At 38.5% G+C, this 22057-nt stretch overlaps 1 protein-coding gene across 1 annotated transcript; it reads right to left on the reverse strand.

The window, feature by feature from the left end:
- Positions 1-11841: 11841 nt before the first annotated feature.
- Positions 11842-12842, reverse strand: LOC6542176 (probable serine/threonine-protein kinase nek3). Its single transcript, XM_026978868.1, has one exon. It carries the CDS (start codon positions 12774-12776, stop codon positions 11844-11846), a length of 933 nt encoding a protein of 310 aa, XP_026834669.1. The 5' UTR covers positions 12777-12842; the 3' UTR covers positions 11842-11843.
- Positions 12843-22057: the final 9215 nt, after the last annotated feature.

Raw genomic sequence — 22057 nt, forward strand, 5'->3', positions numbered from 1 at the left:
AGAAATGAGTGTGTAAACAGAAATCATTTGTTTACGTAAGAGGTGCTCGAGCGCCACAACGTAGAACAATAGGAAACGGAAAATATAGATTTGACAAACGGCGTGGGGCGAAATAACCACAAGGATCTGAGTAATGCTAAATATTGTGGGAAGTAAATTAATGGCTTCGGCTGTCCAGTTTTATACCCATTACTCGTTGAGTAAGAGGGTATACTAGATTTGTTGAAAACTAAGTAGCAGCAGAAAAGAGCGCGCTTTTTACATTGGCTGAGCAAAATCGAACAAAGAAATTTGAAGACTTATTTCTTATAATTTTAATCAAGTGATGGATGCATGTTTAGTCTCAGCTTGCCTTCTTTCGAGATTTCGACGTTTATACGGATTATTTGGATCCATAATCCAAAAAAAGCAAATGCCTTCTAGACTCAGTGATTAAATAAGACTTCGATTAAAATCAATGTGGATTTGACAGTCGAACATTCACTACTATATGTTAATAAATTAACCGCATTGGATTCAATTATAATGTCGTTCCCAAACGAAAGAAAACTTGGACTGAGGACTTGGACTTGGACTAAGCATTTATTATTCTGCTGTCATATTGAATATGTCGAATGTTTAGTATTTAATTTAGTTTCGGTCCTGAACATATATGTAATGCTTCATTTAATAATATTTGTTCACATTACATGCGGCGCAATTAACTAACTTTCTATAGCAAATACTTTAATGCAACATTGAAATTATTTTTCCAGTGGATGCATCACGCATTGGTTGCAGAGATATTTTGTTTGGATATTTTCGATTTACCTTAATTAACGGTGATTGCAATTTCAATTAAGGCATCACCATCGTTACCTGCCAAACAATTTTCTAAAGATTAAGGCATTTTTGAACATTTTAGGCTGTGGCTCCCGCCGCCAGGGGCTTTCCTTTTTGACCCGGCAGAAATCGTTTTAATAAAACTGCAGCCAGACAAACTTGCAACAGAGAAATCTTCCCCAAACTGGAAAAGTAACTAAAAACCCAGCCAAAAACTAAACTAAATGCAGACATAAATATTTTATGCTTAAAGCAAGAAACTTTTGCAATTTGACTGCTGCTGCTCCAGCAACTGCAACTGATGTTGCTCCTGATGTTGTTGCAGTTGCAGTTGCAGTTGCCAAAAAAGCCCGAAATACAACCGGGCAAACAATGTGGCAACCGGCTTAGTTGGTTTTCGCCCTTTTCCCTCCACTTCCTGCATCGTCTTTTTTCTGTTCCTCGGGATTGGGTAAAATCTAAACATAAGTTAGCATTTAAGTTGGCGCAGGGCGCAAAAGCATAAAACACGCCCAGTTACACACATGATGTTGAAACGCAGTTACGCTTCAACAAAAAATATAAACTATTTCCATCGTCATATGTGTTTTGTCAAGATAAAGCAATAAAGCTAACTTCACTCCTATAAAATTATTAAATATACAAATTTTTTATAAAGTTAGGCTAATTAGTTGAGTGCATAATGCTTTCGTTCGAGCTATAAGTTTGGTCGACTTATTACATGTTTCTAAATATACAAATTAATTCTGAAGAAATTCGAATATATTTAAAAAGTTGTTTATGCTCAGTGTTCTCATATCTCTCATAGGAACTGGAAAGCTGGCTGGGAAATTAGGGTATTTCGGTATTCCTTGGCTCAAGTCTGGAGTTGTTCGTTGTGGCATTTGCACACAACAGGTACACACAAAACAATTCCGCATTGGGCAAGTCAATTAAAACGTCTGCGGCTGGGATTTCTCAGTTGAAAATATTCCATAAGCTGAATGAATTTCGGGGACAAATTGAAATGCAAATATGAAATGGCCATGATTTACTATCAACTATTTTCACTATTTAACGGAACAGTATTTCATTTTAGGAATGTAGTTGTTGCAGATATTGCGGCGTATTTTCCTAGAGGGATTCTCCGGTTGTATTAATACAATAGAGTAATCAATAAGTAGGATTCTCGGAGTTCTGTATCTTGAAATATTAATAATTAATCCATGGAAAAAACAATCCATTGCAGATGGATTACCGCTCTACCGGTCAGATAAAGAAAACTCAATACCATAGAAACGAAAATGCTTAGCTACTTAACTTGGTTCCATTTCATTTTCTGCGCAATCCATATACCAAGATAACAATGGAAATGGAAGGAAAGAAAATCAAAAGGCAGAAAGAAAATCCATTATTTTGACCCTCGAACGACGTGGCTCTGAATAATTTATAGCTAGCCAACTAATTAAAATTGCATGACCACGTCTCGAATGAAATTCAATGAAAACATTTGATTTCGATGCTGTGGTGATTTGGTTCTAGAATTAATGTCGCTGTCCTGAAAACTTCACTTTGTTAGATTGGTCGAACCATTTAGGTAAATATTTATTTTATATATATTATTATTTAATTTTAATTAAAGATATAACAGTTCAGAAATCTATATTCGTAGCTATGCCGAAAAAGTTATTTACCTTTCCCCATTTAACATTGCCATTTTTTAACTAATTTCCCTTCGAATTTTATTTAACAAAGCTTAAGGTCATCCTGCGACAGAGACCGCATTTAATCCACCTATTCACGGACAGCTGGCCAATCAATTTCAGTGCCCCCAATTTGTCCGCATTGTCATAAATGGCACTAATGCCCCGCCATGGGATCTCTTAGAGATTGCCCCAAAACCACGGCCACCTGTCAATTATTTTAACAAGACGAAAAGCATCAATGGACTGTATTTCATGTGGTGTCCGACGGATTGGCCGCTTTATCTACAGGAGGCGCAGAGATCTCCCAATATGCGAATATGTGTTTAATATGAATATATACTCATGTATTGTTCGCACATTCGCACATCTGGCCAAAAAAGCCATCAGCCAGCAAAGAAACTGGAAAAGCAGGCGAAGGGCGAAGGGCAGGGAAGGGAAATCCCCTTTGCGTTGAAATGGCTTAATGTCACTTTGTTTCATCCGGTGTTGTCACGTTTTCTTTTTTGTTAAGTACAAGTCGCGTTGGGAATATTGATTTTGAAACGATGTATCACGATAGTTGGGTGGTACCTAATGCTGAAAATAAATTTGTTATGTGTGTATATTTTTATTTACGTATTAAGAGTAAAGTAGTATTTAAATAATTATTAATATAGTTTAAATACATTTTTGTCGATATCTTGGACTATCAGATACCTGTTACTCGTTGCTATGTCGTTCAAAAACGCTTATGGTGTTTTACCACACATTATGATCTCAATGTATTATAAAAATAATAATAATGCTAACTGTCTGTTAATATCTTCGAGTATATCTGATGTAAGTGGAAATGCTTTTCATACGTCTATCAAATAAAATAACTATTAAGCTTGGTTTCAAGTTCAGCCAATGTTTGTTTTTAATTCAATTTATTATTCTATTAAAAGTCAATGTAATGTAGAGAATGAATATTAGAAGAAAGTCGACAAATGAGTGGGAATGCTGCGATTTCGTTCAGTGTTCTTTCTTCGGCTGGCCCTTGGAAGCGATGTCCATCAGTCAAATGTATATCGATTTCCCGCCGCCTGTGTCACCCAGAGTAGCGTCCTGCTGGCATTAGTTTTTGCCAATCAACACGCCCCAAATAGCTTGTCAATTATTTGCCAATTTCGAATGCCGAAACCGGGTGACAATGGGATTTGCTCCGTTTCATTTAATATTTCTGATGCCAGCAGACAGAGAGCTGGGGATCTTGGTCGGTGGTGGACAGGAGGCGTAGTTGGCGGGGAGCAAAGTTCGCAGCTCGCAGCTCGCAGCTGTTATAAATAAAGATTTTCGACGGCCATTTAATTCATTCAAAATAGTCGTTTCCGTGAGCTTATGGCCCCCGGCCCTGTCAACCCATTTCAATTAAATTGCCAAACTTATTTATATTTCGCTGTCCAATGTAATCGTCGTCATGGGGATCACCATCAACCGCCTATCGATGGCAGTTGTAGGTTGGGTGTCATGCAAATTGAAAATTAGTAGCACTAAGCCTTTGACCCCGCCCACTCTGGGGGTGCTCAGTGCCAGGACTAATTGCCATGCCTCCATCCGTCCACCCACCGCCCACTTTAGTCGGCAGGCAGAAAGGATTGACATTTGTGTGTTTTGTTTACAATTTTTCGCTGTTTTTGGTGGCAGTCGACAGTTGATTTATTGAGTTGTTTAGGTGGTCCAGTATTTTGGGATGTTTATGGATTGGCATAATTGGCACTGATCTAAGTACTAGCTATTAGAACTGTTTACACCATTTTAGATAGCTAATGATTAACTCTATCTATAGGCATATTGATAGTTTAAAAATTAACATTTTCACTTCACAAAGTTTTTAATATTTGTCCAACTAAAGCCTTAGCTCAACAAATCACAACACCTTGCATTTCTAATCTAGTGGGGCAAACAAAAGAAAGGGCAAACTGACCACAATGCCACTTTCTTTATTCAGTCTCCACGTCTCCCCCTATCAACAATGAAGTAATTGAAAAAATAACTCCGACCACACCGACGTACTGGCGTTAAAAAATATATGCCATAGGAAGGGCCTGCGAAATGCGCAAGGACTAGCGAAAGCGGACTTGACCGGCAAAAGGATCTGGAGCAGGAGCAGGAGCAGGAGCAGCAGGAGCAACAACAACTGGTTGTCGGTGGCTCGTTGGTCACTTTGGCTCGTTGAGAAATTGACATTTAAACATGAAACTCCAGCAGCAAAAGTCGATGCAATGACAATGGCTAGGGCACTTTTGGGAATGTCCTGCCTGTTGTCCTGGCAATCCATGCCCCTGCTGCAATCTCAGCACAGCAGACAGCAGCAATGCTGGGAAAACTTTATGTGCGTTCTGCTGAAAAAGAAATTGAAAATATATATCCCGATGTACGACTGGTTCCCATATGACTGTCTATCCAACTGTCCAACTGCTACCCCACCATCGTCTTTTTGTACCCGTCTGCGTGCACTTATCGATTGCTTATACGCGCACAGTCGAAGTGTTTGAAAAGAAAACTTGAATCGAATACCGCACAAAAAATAAAAAAAGGAAATAAAAGAGTAAAGCCAAAAATCACACATTTTTTAGAAAGCTGCTGGGGGACCGAGGGGTGGAACCCATTAACACTAATCGCTTCCCCACAGACACATAAACAATTTATCTGACACACTCGCACACATACATATGCGCCGAGTCCTTTTCTGCGAGGCGGCCTCAAGATCGAAGCCAGACTTTGGGTTTCTTCTTTTCTGTGGGATATTTTGCTTACGCTGCCGGAAATTTATCACGTTAACCTTTGGGAAATGCTTATATAATTTATCTTCAAGCGAGTAAATTCTACCCGGGAAAAGGAGGCAGTGGAAAGCATCCAAAACAGCTTTGCAAAGGCAAAAGGGAGCGACTGGAGAAGTTTTCCAACTGTGGCTGATTCTCTCACAAATACACTCGTGGGTCCAGGTCCACAGGTCGGTATGTGTGAGTTACCGAGGTAAAAAATTGCCAAGAGTTTGAAAACAAGGCGGTGGGCTAACCTTTCAACTCGTACCGGTTTCTCACACTCCCAAAAACATTGAGTGGGTAAAAAATTAGGTTAATTTTGGGTGTGCTATGGATTGATGGGTGCCCATCCAAAAGCACTTGGCAAATAATTAATAAACATTGAACGTGTACGAGAAGGAAAGTTATTTTTCGTTGGCGCTAAGAAAAAATATTTCAAAAATAACTTGAAATCATAGTGTAACTTAAGTCTTTTTGAAATACATGTACCTGCCTTCGTGGGGTATACTAGATTAGTTGAAATTATCTCATAACAAAAAAATAAGCTAGCTTCGGCAAGCCGTAGCCTATATGTATATAAAAATGACTACTCTATGACTACAGAAAACGAAGTTATCATTTTAATTCTAATATAATGAGTTCCTACTTACATACATACAACCAGCTTCTACAAGGAAAATGACTGGGTGCAATCTGTATGGGGGAAAAGTAATATTTCAAAACTAAACGGAAAACCCGAATTTATATAAGCATACTTAATCTTTATATATTTTCTATATTACTTATTACTGATTAACATCTAGATTTATAGTATTCGTATTTTTTTACCAATTACCTTTTTTCTCATGAGTGCAATACAATTTTTATTTGTTTTAGATTAAAATATTCTTAGAAATCATTATAATAAAATGGAATACATTATCGCAGAATCGTTAAGGCTACATTTTTTTATGGGCACCTAAATTCGCAGTAACTGATAGGCGTGACTATAAAAGGTCTTCTGTATTTTCGGATGGTTCAGTCGTGTTCTACAAACTCTGCAGCAAACAAATAAACAACATGAAGTACATTGTCATCTTGGTGCTGCTTGGTTGCCTGGTGGAAGCTGCTTTAGGATCCTCTTATGTGCCAAAATGGTATCCAGACAACCACCTATGTACCTACGATTATGAATACGACCAAAACCCCTGCAATATCGAAGCATTTGATGAAGCACTTGATGAAGCCAAGTTAATGTGAACCTTGAAAACTGTGAATTATATTCGATGTTATCAAAAAATTGGTTGAATACTAAAGTAAAACTTGATTTTCTATAATCCGATTTTTAATATATTTGTATATGTATATACATTTCTCCACTGATTTCCTCCACAAATTTGCTAAAACTATCCCTTAACTTGTATTGTGTTTGAATAAAACTTTGTCGCTTTTTTGAAGTATGTTTTATGTTTTTTCTTTAGCTAACTTAATATTTTTAAAGCGTTATATTTTAAGTAATTTTAAGTACAAGAATAGCTACATTTTGACTCAAAAGAGTCGGATGCTTTCTCCCTGGCATAAACACTCGTATATATATACGGACTAATATACTCGTACTTTTTTCGCTTTTTATGTGCTAGCAACAATGGTATAGTAATATTGTTCTGCAAATAAATTAACATAGAAGTTAAAATTAAATGTAATTATTTTACAATTCACCCAATATAAAATTGTTATGAGTTTTCAACATTTTTGTAGCACTTTTCTCGACTCTATGCGGTACCTCATTTAGTATGCTTTCATTGCAAACTTGTGCGCTTCTTGGGTTTCAGTAGTGCGATTTTTTGCCCACATTTCTTCATTGCTCACCACATTGTCGTCGCTTCATTAAGAAAGTTTTTCTTTACAGTTTTCCTAACATAAATGCTGAAAACTTAATTTCTTCTAAGTGAACTTGTTAAGTTTTACTCGTCGTTTCCCCCCATTTCCCTCTCCATCACTCCATCTACTTTCTCGGCACATTTTTTGTAACTAAGTTAGAGGGTGAATTCCATGAAGGGTTGTGGATAGTTGGGTCTGTTGTTTTGTGGGCAACTTTTAGGTTATTCTTTGCCCGTAGCTGTCGCTGACACTTGGCTGCCCACATTTATATATTTTTCTATTCCGCGAGCAGCTTTAAGCGCATTAAAATGAGAACTTATGGCTGTGGAAGGACATTGTCTGGTCTGGCAAGGAAATGGAGGTCTTAAGAGCTGCGGACATACAAATTAAAGGAGTCAAAGGACAAATTTAAAAAAATATATAGTTGAAAGCCATAATTTGTTCATAGCAATAAGATTGCTAGAGATTAAAGAAAATCATTTTTGTTTTTAATTAGCTGAAAACTAGGACTAGTCCTGACTGCACTTAAATTTGAAATTCTCCTGGTGCATTATTTGTTTAAAGCACTTGTCATTGTAAATACTTATCAACCCACATGAGCAGCTAATCAGGATTGCAGGTAAAAATATTCACATCCCTTTTGCAAGTCAACTCAAAGCCAATGTTTTCCCCAAAGTGTCATAATTAAGTGGTTAAACATGACTGAAGTGTAGTGAAACACTTTTGCTGACTTAGACGGCATACATTGAAAATTGCATCAAATTCCAATTAAATCAGACACACATCAGCACTTCATAAACACGAATTGAGTTTGAGGCCATGGTCGAAACGGCTGAAACCCGATCCGACCAGACTGCCAAGGAGACAATGCGAATGGAAGCAGGTTAGCAGGCGATGCACATTCAGTCAAGTTAAATGAACCGCATCTATTGACTATCTCCGTCCCTTTTCCGGCATATACCTTTCTCCCTCTGACTCGCAGTCGCACAGTGGCTAAGCTCTCACACACTTAAATGAATTTTCAATGGTATCATTTATAAGGATCGCACCTATTTAATTTCTATCAGCACAAGGCATTTACTTTCCTTATTTCTTATTAACTAATTCTTATTAACTAATTTAACATTAATTATCATATTTAAGTAGCAAAGCGATATCAACGAACTTGCTAAATAAATTAGGTCTCTATTTTAAAAATAACCATTTCGGTGGGAGACTCGCCTTAAGGTGGTATAATATAGAAAGTTACAGACAAAGGCATATATATAATTGTTCTACCATATATGGCACTTATTTGGCACTACTTTAAAATATTCCGAAAATTTACAGATTAATTTTAGCAATGTTTCACCACTGTGATTGCCTCCACTGCTGGGAATCAAACGACGGTGATGGCAAATTTTGCTTTTGAAGGCAACATAAATTTTTCAAACGATTGACTCAGCAAAATGACCATGAATGTGTGACATCAGCAGCGGCCAGGGGCGATGTAGCCCCCTTCCCCGTTTCAACCAGTCGTCATTATCGTCCTGCGACAGGACAAACAGAGACAGACTGAGCACGGGTGGGTGTGCGCTAGAAGGCGAGGTGGCGAGGACATCCTTTTCCATGGCAGCCGGCAAATATCGAGAGGTAAACACGTGCATAGCCAGCTTCCGTTATCAGTCAGCTTGTTTGCCAGGCAGCCGAGCCATTTCCATTGGACGCGCCCACCTGGTTTAGCTGGCCAACATCCCTCCGCCACCTCCACCTCCACCGCCACCGCCATTCGTCTATATTTGGCTGCTTATTGACTCTTTGAAGTCGTACAATTTTCTCGTTCCTGAGTAGCTGTCTTGACTCCTCTGTTTTCTCGTGTGTGGAAAATTAACTTTGAAAGATTTTCGCCGGCATGAAATTGCTTGACGTCGCATTTGCGGTTCAATGGGTCTGATTTTCACCTTCTGTGTATCGATCGGAGCTCCGTTTATGTTAAATGATGTCTGCGTTGGGTACACAGTGCGTATGATTGATTTAATTTGACATCAATGACCATAGCGAAGTCAACACATGAATACGACAACAGCTTAGAATGGTAGACATTCCATCAAAATTTCATTCAATTTGACATAGGGAATTTACTTGTTTAGTTACATAATGCAATTAATTAAAATGTATTATTGGCAATTGGAGTGTTTGAATGGTTTGTGCAACACACAACAACTCCATTACTGTTCTAGGGTAAATGAATAAGAAATTGAAGCAGAAACCAGCAAAAAAGTTTTAGTATTCGATATTAAAACTTGATTCCCAGCCAAATATTAAAAGGTTTATTAAAACCTTGTTTGATTTTTTGCTTTCTACATATACTTTTTAAGTAGATAGATATTTGATATATATATATTATATAAATAACAAAATATAATATAAAAATAAATATTTTAAATATTTAAAAAATATCAAGGGTATTGTATTTAAATGTGTTTAAGTTACCCCAGAGTTGGGACAACGTCGACAACGTGGTAGCAACTAATAAAACGTGCAGTAAATATTTATGAACTTTTATTTTATGACACCTCTGGACAATACATTGCCCTCTGAAAAAACAAAAAACCAACCAAAACGGGCCATTTGAGGAGCTCACAATAATTTAAGCTAGGAAACACAGACAAAAAATTAACATAAACCGTGAAATGTTGTCTGCCAAAAAAAAGAGAACTAAACAAAAAGAAAATCACGTTTTGTAATTATACAAAAGAGAATACACGGTCAAGGAACGAGCATTGCCATCCTCGAGAAGCCCGCATTCTTTTTCGCCATGAAAAACAGGCGACCATTGGACCTTGTTTATTCGGGTAAGCAAAACAAAACACAGAGCTGAAATGAAAATGCAACAAAATAATTAAAAATCGTGTGGTGCCGAGGTTGATTTCCCAACATGGGAACTCCGACTCGCCTTGTCGCCAGTCCGAAATTGCTTATGAATTGTAAACAGGAAGGCCTTTTCCCGTTCCTTTTGGCAACCGCAGGTCCTGGCCAGTTGTTTGTGCTACGTGTGAATTATAGCATACTTTCCAGCGCGTGCAGGAAATTATTTTTAAATGGAGAGACAAAATGTAAATGGCTGTGCACACTGAAATGAATCAAAGCATATCCATATCCCTTCTTTAAAGGATGTCCAACTTTCAGTTGGAAGTATATAAAACTGTTATTTCATTTCATCGCTCAAACTAAACTAATAGTAGCTAAGTAAACAATTCAAATAAGTTGTATTTAATACACAATAGAAATATAATTTAAGCCTTAGTTTGAAAACTTTGCGTTCCCAGTGTGCAGCTGTGCACTTTGGTCCACAAACTTATCCATTGCTCTCGAAACAAATCCCTTTGTAGTTCCAGGCCGGCATAAAATGAGGAAAAACACCACGAAGCAGCCGCAAACAAATTGGGGGATCCCCAGCGTAAGCCTACCAAAAACAAGTCACGTTTCGAGGCGCAGAGCACACACACACACACACATACACACACACACATGCAGACAGCTGCACACATGCAAGCGCCGAGTTGCAGGCCTGTTCGCATAATTGTATTGCATAATTTTAGCACGCGCTCAGTCCCCAGTCCCCCTGCCACGCCTCCTAGCCCCCTCACCCCCTTAGCCCACGACAACCATCATGCTATGTGACGGCAAACTAAGCGCATCCCATAAATACGCCTAGAAATATGCTGCAATATTTTTGTAGCTACCGCGCACACAGATACACAGACAATTCGCACTACTTTTCTCATTACAAATTGGATTTTGCAGTCACATTTCGCTTATTACGTTCAAAATCCATGCAAATTTCTTTATATGCACCCAACCATCCCAGCCCAAAAGTGTTTCTCCCATTGAACCGCAGTTCTTGCGCCTTTTTTTCCGCATTTTCATGGCACACTGAAAAAACTTTTTCATTTCCAGCAATAATATCTAGCAATAAATCATGTGAAATATACATTTTTATGCAATTTAATTGTACACGATTTAAGTATTTTAACACGGTTTTCTATCAACAACATGTAAGAAATACAAGAAATTGTTGATCTAAAAAATGTTTTATTCCGTGCTTTAGCATAAATTATAATATATTCTAATTTGACCGGGGCTTTTATTTTCCAGTATCATTTGGCGGGTGGGATAGGAAAATTGTGCAAAAGGAATACTTGGTGTGCTTGCATCTTATTACTATTGCCCACAGATACAAGGGAACACACAAGTACAAACAAACAACTGGCAGAATAATAATATAGAGAGACGGCGGCTGCCAAGTTTATTGTGCAAATATAATTCAGTTTTCTTTTCTCTTTGCCCGATCTTTTTGTACCCCGTTCCCCTCTATGGCTGTATTCCACCTCCTCGTCCATTGCTTGCAAATTAGCTGTGTGCAACGTGATAATGCCATTTCTGTGCATTTTGCCAGCTTACAAAGTGCGCTGAAAGAACTTTATCGTCTGCAAGAGTGTAGATTATACAATCAGGCTGGTGCTGGAACTCGGCAAAGGAATAAGTTTTAAGGCCTCTGCGTGGCATTGATGTTTATTTAGGAGCATCCAAGAACATTGGTACCTATGGAATAAGATATATGGTAACAATTCAGAACATTCCTATAAAAATCGTATCCTACTCACCAAAGCAACCAGTAAAAAAAATATTTTGTAAAGCTTTGATGACCTTACGAAATAAAACATAATTGGTTAATCCTTGCCTTCTTTGTTGTAGAACAGTTGGTGGTTTCAGTGGACTCCATGCTCATACTTGTGTTGATTTGGCCTAGATTAACAGGAGGTGCTTCATATGATTCCTGATTTTCATCTGCTGAGATTAATTTAAGTTTCTTGCTGCGTATCATGGAGAATGGCGATCCCAAATTAACTTGGAAGATATTCAGACGAGCCTTTTTTAAAGGCGACTCCGAACTATCTTCTGCAGCGGAATTTTCCTTATCGGATACTTCTTCAGGTGAATTTTCTTCACAAGACACCTTTCGCTTAAGTGCAGACTTCACCGACGAAATCATTAATGACATCTTTGATGATATCGTTGGTAACTTAACTGGTTCTTCAATTGATAGCTCTTTCGAAGGTTTTGATGGCAGAATTTTCAATGACATCTCGGTTGAATCAATGTGTGATTCCACTGCTGGCGATTCCGGGTTCATTGTCGGTGAATTTAATGCTGCAATATTTTGCGTAGTTTTTTGAGTCTTTTTTGGCGTCTTTGCAGGAGTTTTCTTCTTTTGAGCCGGTGTCTTCGGCTTAGGGGTATTTTTATTTGAGGTAGCACGCACTGGAGTATTCGGTAAATTCCGGGATCTAGTCCTTGGGAATACAGGAGTTTTTGGAGTACTAGGATCGTGAATACCCTTTCGGCCACGAATATGCTCGAACGTGGGTGGAACTCGATCCACCAATGACGAATTTTTCGAAATGAATGCATTAGAATCCATCTGGAGCGATAGAAGCCTTTGGCGGTTGCGTGTCATATAAGTTGGTGTAGATGTGGCCACCGGGTGGACAGTGGATATTGAGGACTCCTCGGGGATCTTGCGAACCGTTTTCTTTGGGGTTGAATTTCCTGGTGGAGTTAAATTTTGTTGTGAACTCATTTCTTAGTTGTTTTTACTTATTTAGCTTGATAAGTCTGTTCGCCAGCAATTTGCTAGTGATACTGAATTAAGGAACTGAATTTTCACAGTAATGTCAAAGTGATTCTGAATTAAAAAGCACGGCCAAGTTGATTGAAGTTGCATGTTCAAAGTAGCATCAAATTTCACTTTTATATTACAAATTATTCTCAGACAGAGAGATGCTGGAAAAAATAGCATCTCAAAAAAAGCCGAACGGTATCAAATTGTTTGAAGACCGCAGTCTGTTAAAAAACGGAAGATATTAATTAAATTTAATGCCTGGCTGGAGAAGCGACGACGTCTACTGGCGGGCAAAAGAGCAAATAGTAACGAGAACCCATGGAAATACCCGCTGCAAAAACTTTGCCAGCTGTATTGCATTACGCCTTTAATTTCATTACACGTCCAGAGGGAACGGCAGAACTCCCGCCCGAGTCTCAAACTGGCCCATAAAATCCAGGGAAACTCTTCTGAAGTCTGCCGGGCGACCAGAAAGGAGCTCGCTCCTATAGTCTCGTATTGCATGGCGCCTCATCTAGACCGACACTGCAGCTCAGCAGGAGCTCGAGGAAGATGATGTGGGTGGAGTTATGGCGGGTAATCGGAAAAGCAGCGGGATCGAGAGGGTCCTGGCGGAATAGAGTTTATTATTTAATACTTTGAACGCCAAGCGTTGAAATTAGCAGCCATAAATCAATGAAACGACCCGCACAAGTCCACAATTAGCCGAAAGTAGAAGGATGAACGCAGCTTGTTATATGAACTGGCTGTTTTGGCTAATTAATGCCCAACATCTCATGCTGTTTGATATGGCGATTAAATGTTTTTGGCATAAACGTTTCAGAAATAAACCTATCTTTAAATATTTGCCTTTACTTATTAGTTTCTACTTTACAGAATTTGTATTATAAGTCTCTAAAGTATTGTCTTGGTAGTTTTTCTCCATCCCCTGCATTTTGCGGTTGATAAGCGACTGCGTTTTCTTGGATCTGATAGTTAATACAGGGCCGCATTTTCGAAACATCAGTGTATACATCAGGTAAAGCTGATCCACATCCTAATCCACAGGTGACGATGCCTACCTGCTCATATCGATTGGAATCGCCTTTTTTATTGAGGAATAAAGGGGCCACATTGTTGACTGCATTTGACCTATTGAAGGCCATATGTCGTACAATCTTCCTGGTGGACACATCCTCATGTGGCAGGAGGAGATTCAGTTGAACATGCTTAGATGCCGGAACTGAATGACGGGAGAATTAGTTTCTGCTCCGATACATGAGATCCATTCTCGTCACTTGTACAATGCAAACTGGCTTCAAAAGAGGTATATGCCAATTAAATCAGGTTCTGCTGATTCCAACAAATGTATGTAATAGCCGTCAGCGATTAAAATTTATATATTTATAAATCTTTATATATTTATAAAGAATATATAGTGCAGTTCAAGATTACAAAATCGAATCGGCATCTGGCTATTTCCGTATGCCAGGTCGAGTGTTCGTGTAAAAGTCGAACTCTTGCGTTGAGCTCTCTAAATAGGGCTTTTATAAAACATTTCAATTTTACGTTTAGTGGAACTTTCGGCGAAATTACCTAACTAATTTCTATGGCCTTTTCAACGGCAATGAGTTAAGCAAACAAAACGGGAGCAACTTCCCCGGCACACATTCCGATGGAATGGAATAGACAAGACAAACAGCCAAAGCCAGTTACAACAACGTCGGTGCAGAAAACTTCAACAAGACAAGACACAACACAAGGACAAGGCTACCAGTAGCGGCTGGGAGGTGGGTGGCTGGGCGGTGGGTTATGGGCGGTACAACTGGCAGCATGTTGGAGCGTTCTGCGTGACGGGTACAGCATGGCAAACAAGATGGGGCCACTAGTCGTACTGGTAAACTTCTACAACTAATCCTGACTGATGTTGCGACAATATATATACAAACAAGCATCTGGGATACACACTTTTATATAGTACACATCTGTGCGTGTGTGTGTGTGTGTGTATATGTATATGAAGTGGCACAACACATGCTTCGACTGCTTCGCAGCTACGCTTTGCTGCCTTCTTTTCAGGCCATTCAGCCCCTGCCCTGCTTGTTTGCAATTTGTGCTGAAGATTTATGCGTTAGCGCAAAAGTTGCATTTCAAATGGATTTATATAAGAATAAGAAAATAATATCACTGGCAGGAGCACCACTTTCGCAGCGGGCTCAAGGCGAATGCGCCGTACGTGAGATTCGCTTTCTCTAATCAGCAATGGGGATTTTACAAGCAAAACGCTGAGCGAGCAAATCTAATATAGTGCATACTGAATTTCGGAGATTCGAATTGGATTACCTTTTAATCATAACGGTGGGTAACTTCATTGGCCTGCCTTCTGTCGGAGGAAAATAGATACAACTTATTGTAATGAATTTACTTGAATGGAAGAGTTTTCTCGGGGGTCAAAGCAACACGCTTTTAATTATTTATACTATTATACTACTATTTTGTATTAGTTTAATATCAAATTCTGTTAACCTGCTAATCACTTCATATTGTTGCATAAGGCCAATTTTGTTTTTGTTTGCTCCGCTTGGGTGACACTAGCAATGGTCATTATTCGCTAAATATGAAATTAATTTAATGCTGACAGCCACAAAAATTAAGCCAATTGGTTGTATTAATTAGGCGTGAAGCGCATCGTGACCTGGGACCATTACGCAAATTAGACTGTTAACCTTATTTTGAAGTAAACAAAGCATAAATTGTGCATGGTTGATTAATAAATATAAATTTAATTGGATTTAGCAAGGAGGAGGAAGAACCGTTCACTCAGCTGAAAACTATAAATAAAATACGTATCCGGGGAAACTTTCAGAAAATGATTGAATGTATTTTCAAAGTCACAGCTGTGGGTACAAGTTCACCGCACTTTCCACATCCTTTCCTCGCAATGCATGTGTGTGGGGGAAAAGTTGAGTTCGAGTTTTGAGTAATTCTGCGACACATTTACGCCCACCCAGCGAAATGGCAAACTTTGTTCCAGGGACCTTAAGGCGGATGTACTCGAGGACCTCTGTCTCCATTCCACTCCACATAGTTGTTGTGTCTACTTCTATTCTATATGCACTGTGAAAATCGATTAAATTATATTTTAGTGCGAGCGAAATGATTTATAAAACGCAATATTGGAAGCTAATTAATATGGGCTTGAACTTTTCATCCATAAACCTATTATCAGCTCCTCGTAAAAACGACAGATTATGAATGTAAAAGAAACCTATAGTAATATGCAGTTGTTCATGATTATTTTACTTATTGAAGTATAATAGAGCGCACCTTTGTTTTCATTTATGTCAGTGAACCTTTCGCGAGTGTATGCTCTATAGTAGCTAGGGCTTAATTAAGTGCATAAACTTCTGGGGGAAAATACACGAATGCCGTCTCTTTCTACATTTGCCACTTACCTCTACACTCACACACTCACACACACGTTTTCTGGTTTATGCTTGGGTCCTTTTACTCCTTTTTTAGCTCGTCATCAGTTGCTGTTGTCGCCGGTTCCTTTGGGGCAAGTTTTTGGGTCCAACGTATAAATTTGAAACGCTTTACATTGTTTACGCAATTTGCCTTGGTTACATTCACAGTTAAGAAGTGTGCATGTGTGGGTGAATTGAAGCTCATATCGTATACGTGGGACATACGTCTGTGTACGTGTGCGTGTGTGAGTCTGTGATCCTGGCAAAGTCCTTTGCTAAAGTGTTGCAATTATATTGATTGAATTTTGCGGCAGCATCGCAAGAGCATCAGCAATATTATCCGTACTCCGCCCAGGGGAGGAATTTCGCAGAGGGCGTGTCGTGGGCGTGGCAAGTACTTAACGCCAATGATAACCGGTTCACACCTTATGGCATCTGGGGCTTAATTCTCGCCGCATAACGCTCCATCGACCCAATGAGTCGAGGGATTTTTGGCCAATTGACTTCGGATGTAATTGGCAGGGATATCGAATTAATCAGGGCACCTAAGTGGCTAAGTCACGCGTTTTGATCTTCGCAAGTATTATATAATTACTATTTGCCTATTTGTATGCACTAACTAAAATATATTTACATCATAAATTTTATTGGTCATATTCTGTTAGCATTTAGACATCACATTGGCTCCTTGTCAAACATCAGCAAACAATTGATATATTGGCGCATGTCGGCGTGACGCAAAATGTGTGAAAATACTTGTTATATTTTTACAGATTTTCTAATTAAAATTTTTACGCGTGTAAGCTTGCTGTCACAATGTTGACAGCGGCCAGCGGCAAATAAACGAATGACTGGCATGCTGCAAACATGAAATCCACGTGAATAAGGTGGCATTGTAATTTGCATACGGTCACTTATTATGCCATATGTTTACATATATGCGAATAAGGCCCCCAAACGCACATACAAGTATATATTCAATAAACAAATAAATTAACGGAATTTTCAACAAATCAGCAGCGTATTTGGTTAATTTCCGAATATGCCAGCTACTACGCTAGTCCACCATATGCAAATTGCCACTGCTGAAGTGCCAAAACTGTGTATTGGACTTCGTATAATAAAGTGATAAAATATTTATGCAAACACAAGCGTTGTCGGTTAAAAGTTTGTCGCACGACACTTTGTTTCCCTATTCCACGTTGGTTTAAAGTTTGTTATGTCATGCCACTTTGTAATAAATTGTTTCACTTGTAAAGGAGCTAAATTCCAAATATGTATTTCTTTAACATGTTGTTAGAGTTAGCCAAAGTGTTATTTAATAAAAATTAAAACAAATAAGAGTGCTACTTAGTGTTTTATTAATACATTATACATTGTGAAAAATAATTTAAGGCACCTCTAATTAAAGGGCATAGGCTATTCAGATTGCGGACTCTGTTCAAGGCGGCAGCTTACCTGGATGTGATATTTGCATAGGCCGCGTATTTTGTGATTAACAGCTTCCCAAATATAATTACGAAATTCCTGATTGCATATGTATGTGAATGGTTAGATGCGTGTATGAGTGCATTGTACGGCTCAATAATTGCATTGTATTTATTTGAAACAGTTTTCGGATAGTTGCCGTGGGTTATTCCCACTTAGGGCCTCCATCCTCTCGCCATCCAAACGCTGCCATTTCCAGCACAAATAGGAACAATTTATTTTACTGCTAAAATCTGCGCAAACTATTTGCAAAACACACAAGCCTGGCACACCAATATCGAGTACACGCATGCGATGTTTAGTTTGATTTGCTGCAAATTGCATGAAGTGTTGTCGGTTGGTCGGTGGGGTTCCATATCGGGGTCTGGTTACTTCATTATATCCAGTTTCAGCATTGGGTTTATCAATCAAACTGCATTGCCGAGTTCGTGTATGAACATTTCGATGAGCTTGCAGTTTAATTTTATGGTTTGATTTGGCTCAGTCCTCTGATTATACCTATTATGTTTTCGGCTGGCTTAATACTGCACAAGCCGGCGGCTAATTAGTCGCATGTCGGCAATTTCCTGCTGTTCTGAATGCCTAATGGTCTTTACAGGTATAGTTTCAGCAAATTTCTGGTTCATTCTATAAGTGGTTGCCCTACCACGAAATATTTATCAAAAGGAGTGCAGTTGTGAAGTTCATTCAAAGCAATACATTTTTCGATTCTTCGCAAACTTTTTAATATCAAAGCGCCCTTGTTCATAATATATATGTGACGTAAAGTCTGCACAATCAACTAATTTATTTTTATACGAGTATATTTATATATTTTTTCACTACTCATTTTTCGATAAATCCCCTATCGGTAACTGAACTGCAACTGAACTACGTCAGCCGTTGGCTATTTATATTTATTACTATTTATTGGCTTATGATCCTGACAGAAATGATATCAATCGCAGACAAAATAAAGTTCATTGTTTAAGCCGCTTAGTCGGCGACAAAGAAAACTGCCTTAGAAGGGTGAGAAACATAATACCAGTGTAAGTAGAAACTTATATAGAATTATAGCTATACACTGTTCTCGGCGATAAGTTGACCAAAGTCCCGTCGCACAAAAAGCTGCATGGATTTTGTGCCGAATTTTCCAGTCTGCAAGGCAAAATGTTCGTGAGTACACCTTAAGCCGCTTGTGGCCAATTATTATCGAGAGCCCCAATTAAATGTTGCCATTGTCCTTCGCCAATCGAAATCTCTCCGAACTTTACTTATTCAAGAGTGGCGCCGGGCCAGTCTTAAACGTTTAATTAATTTTGAAATGAACGCAGAAGTTTGCGACTTTATCTGGTCAGGTGAAACTTTAAAGAGATAGGCCTCCACGAAAACTACGATAAACTTTTTGGGTAAAGACTCACGAAGACTTTGGATTACTTTGAAGGCGACAGAACTTTTCTCAGCATAAATTCTTTAGCACATTTTTTTCACAACTAAACACTTTCGATGGGCAAAGTTGGGATCGAGGCGTCTAAAAAAGGTTAGGGCTTGGCGCCAGGATTTTAATTAGAAGTCGCAAGAAAATGGACATAAAATATGTAGAATTCCAGCTTGGCAGTTTTCAAGGGCTCGTGCTTTAAGTTCAGTTTTTTAAGCTCATGATTGGGGAATTTTTCGAATTAGTTACTTTCTTTATTTCATTTTATTACCAATAAGTGTAACAACAACATGGCTTTAATAGCAAAGACATCGTGAAAACCATCAAAAGTAACTCCTTGGCATAGACAGTTCGATTTTCATTAGAAAGGACACGGCCATCAGAGTTCCGTCAGTAGGGAGTTGAGTAACCAATGAGCTCGATTAGAAAAGCATCCACACGGGGAAAAAGTTTACCCCTTTCTTAGTTTTATTTAAGATTCAATTTGAGTTCCTTTCTTATAATAAAATAATGCATATTTAGTCAAGACATCCACGAACCCTTGAAATCACATGTGCCTGCGAAATTAAACACACGGACTTGATTTTTTCTCAGTTTACTTGTTTGAGATTGCAGTTAGGAACTAGAATCCCGCTCCTTGTCAGTCATCGATGTGAGTTCGTGTCCTTGCCGGAGAGTTGCTCAATGTGCTGTGGCTAGAGCCAGCGAAGCAAAATGCTTTTAATTAAAAGTAAACAATATCAATTCGTTCGACAGTTATCCGGGGATGCTGCCAACATGGCCGGGTGTCGAGCATCCAGGCGTGGCCCTTGCCGTGGCCAGGACCAACCTAGGATGCATTGTTCTCGGGGGAGCGATTAAGCGGGAAGCAAAACAAAATTATCAAGTGGCACCGCCGAGTGCAACTTTGACATGGCCTTTTCATTATGTATCCGAGCTCAAACACTTTCCCACTCGCCTCCCGGTTTTCCCCGACGATTACTAATTGTCTTGTCGGGATTATTTTAAAGTTCGTTTCCTGGTATATTCAGTAAGTTTGCTCTGCATTTCCTACATATTTTATTTGAAACTTTGCCTTGCTTACTTTTAATTTGTCTGCAACATCGAGAAGTTAGTTTCGTGATTTTTATTTTGACTTCATTCTTTTCATATAGAAAATGAATCGATGAAGTTTTAAGAAGTTGGTAAAACGGACGGTGTCTGTTTATTAGTTCACAGCGAAAAGTATTTTGAAACTTTGTTAGCTTTATAATGGTGGAGTAATTTCATTGCTGCACCAATACTGATGGAAAAATATTTGTAAGTTTTGTTTTAATTAATTTTAGAACATAAAAGCTAGAATTTAACATTACTGACTGTTATAATTTCCTACATTTCACAATTTATATATATAAATTTTTTGATAAATTATAAGAATGTTGACAAATTATAAGAAATAGTCCGAATCTCACAGGCTGCACTATGTCAAAGTGGGTGGTGTCAGGGCAGCCTCATCAGCATTAAAAAAAAAATAGGGGCTGGGTGCCTTTCTTTGGCACCATTTCCCAAATGAGGCGTTGCCTTGACTCCGTTTCGAATATAACTGCTCGATATCGTCGCTCCCTGTGTCCAACTATTTATTTTTATGACTTAATGTTGCTCCAGCTTCGTCTGAGTGTGTGGCGTAAACGTTGTCATACAAATATGTGAAAATTGCTCATTTCACATGTTGGGAAAAGCTGAAAGGCAGAGGGAAATTCGGGTAGTATAATGACGAAACATTTGGGTGGAAAAATGTGTGTAGGCAAATTGCCTGTCAACCATTTTGTAGACAATTTGCTCCTTTTTTGTGCTGTATTATTGTCGTTTTTTTCACTGATGTACATTGCCTGATGCTTATCAAAAATGCTTGACACAATTTTCGTAATAAAAATGTATGATGTGTTTATTTGGTATAAGTTGTGTACCATGCGACAGTTAAAAGTTCGGCTTTAAAACATCGCCGTTGCATAATGAAAGCTAAATACAGATCTTGTTCTGTAAACATAACAAATAACTTTTTAGCAAACATATTTGAAATTCATCTCTTTTTCAAGGTTTGTAATAATAGCTCCACCTCAAACCTCTCGGCTAAACTTACTTTCGGTTACCACTGAATTTTGCAATGAAGCTAGAGACTGTATGTGCCCAAATTGGGTTATTCCCCATGCAAATCAATTATCCGAAAACTTTTGTGTCAACTTTGCTCATGTCCTTGCTTTCACAATGGTAAAAAATGATTTTCATATATTTTGCCGACTTCGGGGATATTAGAAAACCTAATGAGTTTGAAAGGAAACTTAAATCAATTAGTCAGCAAACGAAGATGAATGAATGGAGCGGATATTTGCCTAAAACTTTTAATTTTAAAGAGCAGGAAGGAAATTATACTTTAATGTGTATGGAAGGGAAGTTCCCAAAGAGGTTATTGTTGTTTTGCATATCATGCCTATTTCCTCGGTTGCATTTTCCATTTTCCCCTGGCTTCCAATAAGCAACCCACTCTGTTTTCTGAGTCAACCTTTTTGGGTCATACAACTTTAAGTAAAGTGGAATATTTAATAGGAACAACTTTTTAGAGGGGCATTTATGGTTTTAAAACTGAATAACATTTGAAGTTCAAAAACCGACATCGAGTAAGTAAAAGAACATAGTTGAAATAGCATTAACTTCCAATTTAAATCGCTTGTTTTTTATACAAAGAGTATTAAAAGTTCGTTCTGTCCTGAAGTGTTTTGTTCGTCGCTTTTCTAGTTGTTTTCCCCTTGGCTACTTTGTATGCAGCGCCTGCTGCTATCAGTTGTTGGATTTTCAATAGCCGAGTGCACTTTTGTGCCTCAACAAGACCAAAAGCAAAACTCGGGGGCGCG

Source organism: Drosophila erecta, unplaced genomic scaffold (assembly GCF_003286155.1).
Source record: "Drosophila erecta strain 14021-0224.00,06,07 unplaced genomic scaffold, DereRS2 tig00000055-arrow-pilon, whole genome shotgun sequence".
In the NCBI taxonomy this organism is placed as follows: domain Eukaryota; kingdom Metazoa; phylum Arthropoda; class Insecta; order Diptera; family Drosophilidae; genus Drosophila; species Drosophila erecta.